The sequence below is a fragment of the Eurypyga helias genome, unplaced genomic scaffold (assembly GCF_000690775.1).
Source record: "Eurypyga helias isolate BGI_N326 unplaced genomic scaffold, ASM69077v1 scaffold27950, whole genome shotgun sequence".
NCBI lineage: Eukaryota > Metazoa > Chordata > Aves > Eurypygiformes > Eurypygidae > Eurypyga > Eurypyga helias.
The window spans coordinates 6,129-14,689 of NW_010228083.1; the positions used below are offsets into that span (position 1 = coordinate 6,129).

At 50.6% G+C, this 8,561-nt stretch overlaps 1 protein-coding gene across 1 annotated transcript in view; it reads right to left on the reverse strand.

The window, feature by feature from the left end:
- Positions 1 to 4,212, reverse strand: part of CUTA (cutA divalent cation tolerance homolog (E. coli)) — a 5,887-nt gene extending 1,675 nt beyond the window's left edge. Inside the window, exons 1-2 of the mRNA XM_010158430.1 lie at positions 4,085 to 4,212; positions 545 to 604 (exon numbers count right to left, since the gene is read on the reverse strand). Of these exons, the coding sequence (XP_010156732.1) occupies positions 545 to 604; positions 4,085 to 4,212 (188 nt within the window). The remainder of the gene's footprint in view (positions 1 to 544; positions 605 to 4,084) is intronic.
- Positions 4,213 to 8,561: the final 4,349 nt, after the last annotated feature.

Here is an 8,561-nt window from a genome sequence, read left to right on the forward strand (position 1 = left end):
AGAGGGATATCACTGGGTTTGGCCTTTTTCAGCAGCCTCAGCTGGGCTATGGGAGAGCTGGGGGAGGGTGTGCACTGTGAGGAACCCCTCCTGCAGGGAGGCTGCGATCTGGGGGCACGGATGTCTGAGGGTACCTGCAGAGCACAGCCGGACATATTTCAAGCTCAGCAATACTGTTCTTCCTCCCTGAAAGTGCTGCTTAATATTGTAAAGGCGTTTTCTGGTCCTTATCTCAGCTTCCTTTTAGATCCTCTAAAAACTGTCACTATGTCCTCAGGACCATAAATCCCCTTGTTCTTCGCTAGATCTCCGTGTAGCTAAGTAACCAATAACTAACTGGCCCCCAGTGGCAGTCGGAACATCTGCACTCCTTAATGAGCTTTGCACGGGTGAGGATCATCTCTACCATCTGCAACAATAGACCCAGCAGGCTTCTGGAAACTGCCTCCTCTCCCCAGGGTCATGGGGTGTCCAGCTCCTCCTTGCCCTGCCTGGGGAACGCCGGGTTTGCCTCCTCCATTGGGGAATATTCAGCCCGACTTACAGGGCTGAGCTCTTCGGCAGGATGTTCACGCAGGCAGCCAGCTTCTTATCCAGGATGGCCCTGGGTGAGACAGGAGGGGGAAGTTAGTGCCTGCCCCAGCTTGCTGTGGCTTGGCGCTCGCCTCCAGCCACGGGGACATTCCCTCATGCTGTTCCTGACCGTCAACACCAACTTTGGTATTGGAGACGTGGGATTTGGGGTTAATTATTACCCTGGGAAAGCAAAAGCACAGGTGACCTCCAGCTGGAGTTGCTTTGGCTCAGGTCCTCCTGGCACAGCACTAGGACTGTCCCCACTGTCCCCACTGCTAAGCAGGAAGGTTGGGTGTTGCTCCTGGCCCAGAGCAGCACACGGGACCTGTGCCTCACACGGTGCAAGGATCCTGCCCTGTGTCAGCCCGTGCCCATCTCACCATGGGGACAGCAGGGCAGGGGCTGAGCCACGGGGCTGCGAGAACCAGGGCTGGGATGGACACCAAGGGGTTTGTCTCCCAGTCCTGTATTTATGCTGTCTAACTGTGCTTCTACCTTGCATAGCAGGCTAAATGTGGATCTTGTTAAATTAACAGCATCAAGGTTTTTCTACCCAAAACATCCTAGAAATCTGAAGCCCAAATAAATTCCTTCCCTCTGGCTGCCTCCTTTAGTTGTGGGCTGATTTGTCATTGCAGAGCTGCTTGGGTCTGCCAGCAGAAGTGATGTTTAAGTGATTAAAGAATACTGAAGCAATCTCAGGGCGGATTTTACAAGGACTAGGTCAAATGTTGTGTTTTCTGACCACAGCAATGCCTGGGCCCTTCTCACAGAAAGGGCAGCCCCCTCCCTCTTGCAGGCAGCTCCGTTAAAGGCGCTACACGACTGACTTCACATTAGGTTTTCTTTAACACTGCTGTTGCCAGGCCCTGCTTTGTACCAAGTGCTTTGACAATGCAAACATTTAACTTCTAGATGACCTTGAACTGCAGAGAAGGCAGGAGTTATTACATACTGAAAGGCTCAATTCAATAACCTCTAAAAATTAACCCTTAGCGAGCTAAAGAATTAAAACTGCTGATTAACCTCTGCTCCAATCCAGAATGCTCTCCAGGCTGTTTGTGGCTCAGAGAAAGTTAAAAATTTATTGTCCTTGCACCCAGGGTATGGTACAGGCTGGAGGAGACACAAAGCAAACTGGGTGTCCCCAAAGACAATCTGAAGACACCCCAGTCAGGGTGCTAATGTGCAACTGCATCATGCATTGCAGACTGGCCTCTGACCCATCAGGAGAGCTGGGCTCTTCTTTGAACATGCATCAGGTCCTTTGCACATCTTTATAGACATCCCTGCCCTCCCTGTCTGTCTGTAGAAGTTTGTACCTTCCAACTGTGAGCACAAGGCAAAGATGCCCTTCTGGGGCTGCCCAGGCTCTGCTGTGGGGCAGGGAGGGATCCGATGACATCTCACCACTCCAGCAGTGCCTGGACCCAGCTAACTCCTGGGATTGGGTTTGGCTTTTAAGCACAGCAAGGGGATGGAGATGGACTTCTCTCTGCGATGGCTCAGAGGAACCGCAGCCTGAGAGGACAGGAGCTGAGGAGGCTCCGGGTTGTTTGCTCTCACCCTGTGTAGCCAGTTCAAGGCATTTAATGCTTGTAAAGCATCTTGAGTTCATCTGTAGACCAACAAACTGCAGCAGCACGAGCGGAGATATCCCTGCTGTGTTCATCATGTCAGACACATGGCATGAATCATATCGGATTTGTTCTCTGCCACTTCCAAGTCACTTTAGCGCAGGAACCTTTTGATCTGGGTGAGTACCTTCCAACTGCTTCTGCTCTGTCCCAATAAACTCCGATCCTACCCGAGATCCTGAGCTTTGTTATAGCAAACTGAGCAGAAACAAGCGGCCACCATGCAAATGGGAAATGTTGTAAGAAGCTGAATGTGATCTGTGGAAAAACGTCTGCATAATACATGATATCTTTGGGCTGGGTACTTAATGTACGGTTCTTTGTCCCTGCCTCACAATAGGATCTGAATTGAGACAGATAAAATATTAATAAGCAGAAAAACATAGAAAATCTACACAAATCTAGGGCAGAAGCGGAGGCTGACAGGCTGCTTGGGTGTTAGCTATATGAGGTGCAACGGCCATACCATCCAGCTCAAAGGGGTCAGCTTCTCACGGCAGGCACTGGGGAGAGACCGAGTCTCCTGTGTGAATTCATGGTTCCTTCTAAGTATTTTAAGTTCATAGTAATCCAGATAAACTGGGTTAGAACTGAGGCAATGAACAAGCCTGATGCTGAGTTCCACCTGAATCTGCATTCACAAACCCTGAGCTCCTTTTCCTTAAAACCAGCAGAAAATTTCCTTGCAGTCTGATCCGTCAAAGTGAGTGCTCCACTGAGCAACATAAAGGAAGAATAAACACGACAGCACCAGGAAAACGGTGGGTGGGAAAATAAGTGTAGAAACCCTCTCTCGTCCTCTACAATCATGGCTTATTCATCCAAATTCCGAAACAAAGGAATAATTACCCCACCAGTAAAAAGGCAACCAAAGTACATATATCTCAGCAATGGGGAGTGATTTATTTCCTCTCTCTTCCCTGCAATGTAAGGAACAAAGAGTGGAAAACATGTGCAGAGCTGTTCAGATGAAGCGTGTTCAGGAACTGAGGCTCTTTTCACCAGCCATGTACTCCTTTTTTCAGAAGGCATCAAGCGCTACAGATACTATTCTATTTGAATTTGTTAATACAGTTGCAGTATTTAAGGTGATACAAAATCCCTTTCAGTAGCCTGTCAGTTCCTGAGTCACTGACTGGGCACACTTTACAGAGGATGGGGAGAGTTTTTGGCAAGCAGCAGGGAAAACAGGGCAGGAGGTGTTGCAGGAAACTTAATGGTCCATCATAAACATTTCCCCAGTCAAGACGGTTTCAGTACTTTGAACAAACCACCTATTGAGTCAGGGTCTGACGGAGATGTGAAAAAAACTGCTGGCAAAATATCATGCAAAGTATCTCACATATTGAAAGAGAGAGAAAAAAAAAAGCAAGGTAAAGCCCTCATTGCCTGGTTTGTCTGGTGAGCAGAGCGCAGGCTTCCACCTGGAGCCTCACAAGTGCCTCTTCTGTGTTTACTATGCTTTGTCCCTCTCCATAAATGCTTCTCCTCAAACTGTTGTTCCAGAGAGGGACTGTGACAGGTTAGAGAACATGGAGCTGGGGCTTAATCCATCTGAGGACCCAAAGATTTAGGGCCATGGCTTTAAAATGGGTCTTGAAAACAAGACAGTGAAATAAATAGAGAATTGGCTTGATGTTACTGTGACATTGACTTTAGAGGCAATTGTCAGCTTTTGTTTAGAAAGCAGAGCTTTTTTAAGTGGGTATGTGAGAGAGAGAAACAGAGTGTAGGAGAAGAGGAGCACCGTTCGGATAGCAGTGCAACGTACGGAGAAGTACAGCTCCTCTCGAGGGACAATAAAGGCTTTCTTCCACCAGAAGCTGCTTTCGAAGGGTTCAAGCAGACAAGCAGGGGAAGCGCCCCTGTACCTGGCAATATCCTTGGCAATCTGCTCGTTGACGCAGTTGATGAAGGCAATGGAGTGGGTCCCAGAGATGTAGCTGCCGGTGACGAGAGAGTGCAGCTGAAGAGCGAGACTCCTCAGCATCGGGTACATCAGCAAAGACAGAGTCAGCACCTAACATGCAAAATACATGACTGATGATGTTAAGCGAAACGGTGCATTTTGTAAAACTAAGCATTTACAATGATCTGTGGCTCAGGGGAAGTCTCCAGTCTCCTTTCTTTCAACGTCACAGCAGTGCTAGTTGTAATTTAAGTGAAAACATATACATAGAGAGATTCATCCCCCTCAATGGAGCCAATCCAGGACTGTGCTGAGTGCCTGGAGCAGGAAAGGGACAGTTTCTGAGGCTGTATCTGCCCAGAGGTGCCCAGACTTGCACTGCGGGAGGGACACTCCAAACTGATGGGGGTTACAGACCCCACTCTGTGGCTTCAGCAGCCAGGATTGGTTTTCCGAAGATGAAGAAGGAGGTAAGTCACTGATTGTCTCTGTTAAAATACATTTCTGTTGGAAAAAGGCACAAGAACCACCAGGCACGGCTCCCATGGCAAGCACATCTTTGTTCCTGCAAAACCTTTGCCTGCGTGCCCAGGGTGAGGTATGTCTACCTCTCTGGGAAACAGTAGGGATGGGACCCTCTGCCTCACCCAGAATATGGAAAGGAGGAGGAGAGCAGTATGTCAGGTAGGGGATGGGATCTGGGCATGGGAAACAGATGTGGGCTAGAGCCTGATGCAGAACCAAAGCCATGGGAAGCCTGGGGTAATACAGTCTGTGCTGGGACCTGGAAAGCTTTTGTCCTGCCCTGCCAGTCCAGGACGATTACTGTCTTTGATAGACGGATGTTGTGCAGCCCACCCAGGCTGTGACACAGACTCCACAGCAGGCAAGGCGGGAGAAGACTTAAATGCAGGCTTGATGTTCTTTTCATCTTCATTATCTGATACCGATAGGACAGTGAAACTGGATCCCTTCAGGCACAGAAATCCTAATGGACACAGCCCTGTCTCTCTTCTGCCGTGCTGCAGAAAACAATCCCGCTCCCTCCGTGGGCTGGCAGCGCAGTGGCAACAGGTTGGTTTTGCTGTACATTAGCTGCGATTCCTGGCAAGCCCCTTAGCTGCTCGTTGTGCTCCCATGCCATCAACACAGGCACGTGAAGTGTGTCATTATCTCAGTGGGGACGTGCTGGAATAGCGCGGGTAATTGGGTGTGCGGAGTAATAGCCGAGGGATGGTGCCCGCTGCCGGGGCTGCAGCGCTTGCTGCCTCTGCGCAGCTGCTCTTCCCTTTGTCTTTTGTCTTGTTTTTGAAATAAACAGCATCTGGCCCTTATTCAAGTACAGTGGTAAAAAAAATGCCTAGAAGACTAGAATATATTCATTTTTCCCTCTTATTTCCACCCTCCTTTGTCCCTTGAAAAATCTCTTATACAGGGTCAATATCAGAGGGTTTTTTTAAAAGACTGAATTTAAAAAAAACCCTCTTTTATCACCACAAAGACAGGAGCCCCTTTCCATTTAGAAAATGACTGCGGTGCTAGATTGGTTGTCACCTCTTTTCCAATCCATTTGAGGAAATAGTTTTTGTTATCACAAGGTTTCTCATCATAATTTTTAGAGCTTCTTTCAGGCTCTTTTTTCCCGCTAAGCCATTTAACGAATATTATGCAACAAATCCCAGAAGCTACTCAGACAGTTACCAGCCAGAGATATGCTGGTGTATCTATTATTCCAGATTAGAATGTAATCATGCTCCCTGCTCAGGAAAAAAAATAGATCCAACCTGTTCAGCACGGCAATCATTAATCTTCTTGGAGATGTACGCGCATGCGATGAGGATATCCCACGAACATTTGTGATTGAATAGTAGTACAAGAATAACCATTCTCTTGGTGTTTTTTGAGTGTTTTCCCCCCCTTTTTTCTGAAAAGAAAGATAACAACACCCCCTCCCCTCCTTTTTTTTTTCCAAATAATTGTATTTGCCAAGGGATGGTGCAAAAGTCAAGAAGGGAAACTTCAGGATTTCTACCTGATAAACTGAATAAACTAATGACTCCCGAAATGTTAAGCCAACAAAATTGAAAAACCTGCTATGAGATTTTAAGTATTTCACCTAAAAGCACTGACCAGCAAAAAGACAATTGAGTTTAGAGAGACTAAGATTTCTGCAAGGTTTGTTTTGCCTTTGGTGAACTAAAAACAGCATTAGGTTTTAAAATCACCATGTTAGGACTTTTTTGCCTAGTTTTGATGACGTTCTGTGAAAAAAAAAACCAAAACAACCAAACACAACTTGTGGCAATCCTGAGTAGGCGGTGAGCTTCCTCAGCACGAGTGGAAAAACACTCAGAAGCAATCTGCTCCGCTCTCTGCAGAGCTGGAGAATATATTCCTCCTGCGTGACCTTTTTCTTTCCTCTTTCTGCAGAGGTTCCCTTGAGAAGGTACCGAGAGAAGCATTTCCACGGCTGGGGTTGGCACCCACGATGCTCCCCATCCCATCACCCGTCTCCCCCCATCCCAAGCGCGGAGCTCAGGAGGGTCCTCACTTACCAGCAGCAAGGTGCCACGGCCTGGCCGGGGACAGCCCTGGGCGGCGGGCAGCAGCGAGCAGCGCTGGGTCAGCCACTCCATTGCCCTGGCCAGGCGAGAGGCTGTGTCCCTTGCGTCCCTCCACCTGCTCTGGCCCGAGCTGGGAAGGCTGCCTGGGAAGGCTGCCCGCAATGAGCACTAACTCCTCCTCCTCTTCCTCCCCGGCTGCCTGCAGGCTGGTACCCGCCTGTCTGCCCCAGCGTGGGGCTGAGGCATGGGCCCGTGGGCCAGCACAGCATCCCAGGGCACTCCTGCCTCCCCGTGACCCTTCCCTGCCCCCCCCTACCCCCCGCAAAAGCCCCAGCATCCAGCCTGCCTGCAGGCAGCTCTGTGCACAGCCAGCCGCCCAACCCACAGAGCTAGGGAGGAGAGGTGCTGGGGTCCGGCACCCCCAGAAGTGGGTCAGGGCCACACCAGCGACAAATACTCCCCGTAGCATCGATGTTGTTACCAAAACTGCACCAACATCTGCTGCAGCCATCTCCCCCTCCAGTGTAAGCCCTGGGGTCTGAGACACTTGATGATGCCATTTCACACTTTTATTTTTCCCTTCTATAAACCAGTTATTTTCTCAGATTTAATATCTGTACTTTTTGGATAGGAACTACCAGAAAGCTGTTGTGTCGTTTGGGCCTACAGCGCTGCTGTGAGCTATGCAGCAGAGAGGAACAGAGCGCTCCTTTCTGTCTCATGCCGTAACTTCGTTAGGCTAACAGGAAAACGCCTTCACCGTCTGCCCATGGGGCACAGCGCTTTGCTGCAGCAGCCCCAGCCTGGGTTCAGAGTAAACCTCCGACGGCTGAGCTGTCCCGGCGGGCATCGGCGGGCAGGTGGTGGGAGACGCTGAAGATGCTGCCAGCTTGGAGACCTCGGGAGGTGTGAAATACCCCCAAGCTCTGTAGTATGGTTATTTCCTACACTCACTGTCATCCCTGTTGGCCACGGGCCGAGAAAACGCCGTTTCCTTCTGCTGGTGTGAAGCAAAGGCGGTGTTGTCCCGTGGCATGACCTGTGCCCATCGCCATGAGCAAGGAGGGGCTGCCCGGGGAGGGTTCCAGCACTGCAGCCCTCTCCCAGCCAGCGGGACCCACACTGGGGTGCTGTCCTGCTCCCTCAGCATCTGCAGGAGGAACTTCCATATCCCAGCTCACACCTCTGGCAGCTCTGGAGGGACCCCGGGGGGCACCGCTGCCTGCGACTCAACATCAGAAGGATATAGACCAGTTGGAGTGAGTTCAGAGGAGGCCACGAAGATCCTCCGAGGGCTGGAGTCCCTCTGCCATGGGGACAGGCTGGGAGAGTTGGGCTTGTTCAGCCTGGAGAAGAGAAGGCTCCGGGGAGAACTTATAGCACCTTCCAGTGCCTGAAGGGGCTACAAGGAAGCTGGGGGGGGACTTTTTACAAGGGCCTGTAGGGACAGGACAAGGGGTAACGGGTTTAAATTGAAAGCGGGGAGGTTTAGATTAGATATCAGGAAGAAATTCTTCCCGGAGAGGGTGGGGAGCACTGGGACAGGTTGCCCAGAGAAGCTGTGGATGCCCCATCCCTGGGAGTGTCCAAGGCCAGGCTGGATGAGGCTTGGAGCAACCTGGGCTATGGAAGGTGTCCCTGCCCATGGCAGGGGGTGGGACTGGGTATTTAAGGTAAGTGCCCTGCCACCCCAAACCAGTCTGTGATTCTGTGATTCTATGACTGCTGCCCAGGCGCGCCGCGGGTGCACGCCGGGACGCGGCTGCCCCCCCTGCCCGAGGCAGTTCCCACTCCCGGCTCCTCACGAACACAACTGATCCCCATTCCCCCGGAGCAGCACGGCACCCCCGGCACCCCAAAACCACGGCGCAACTG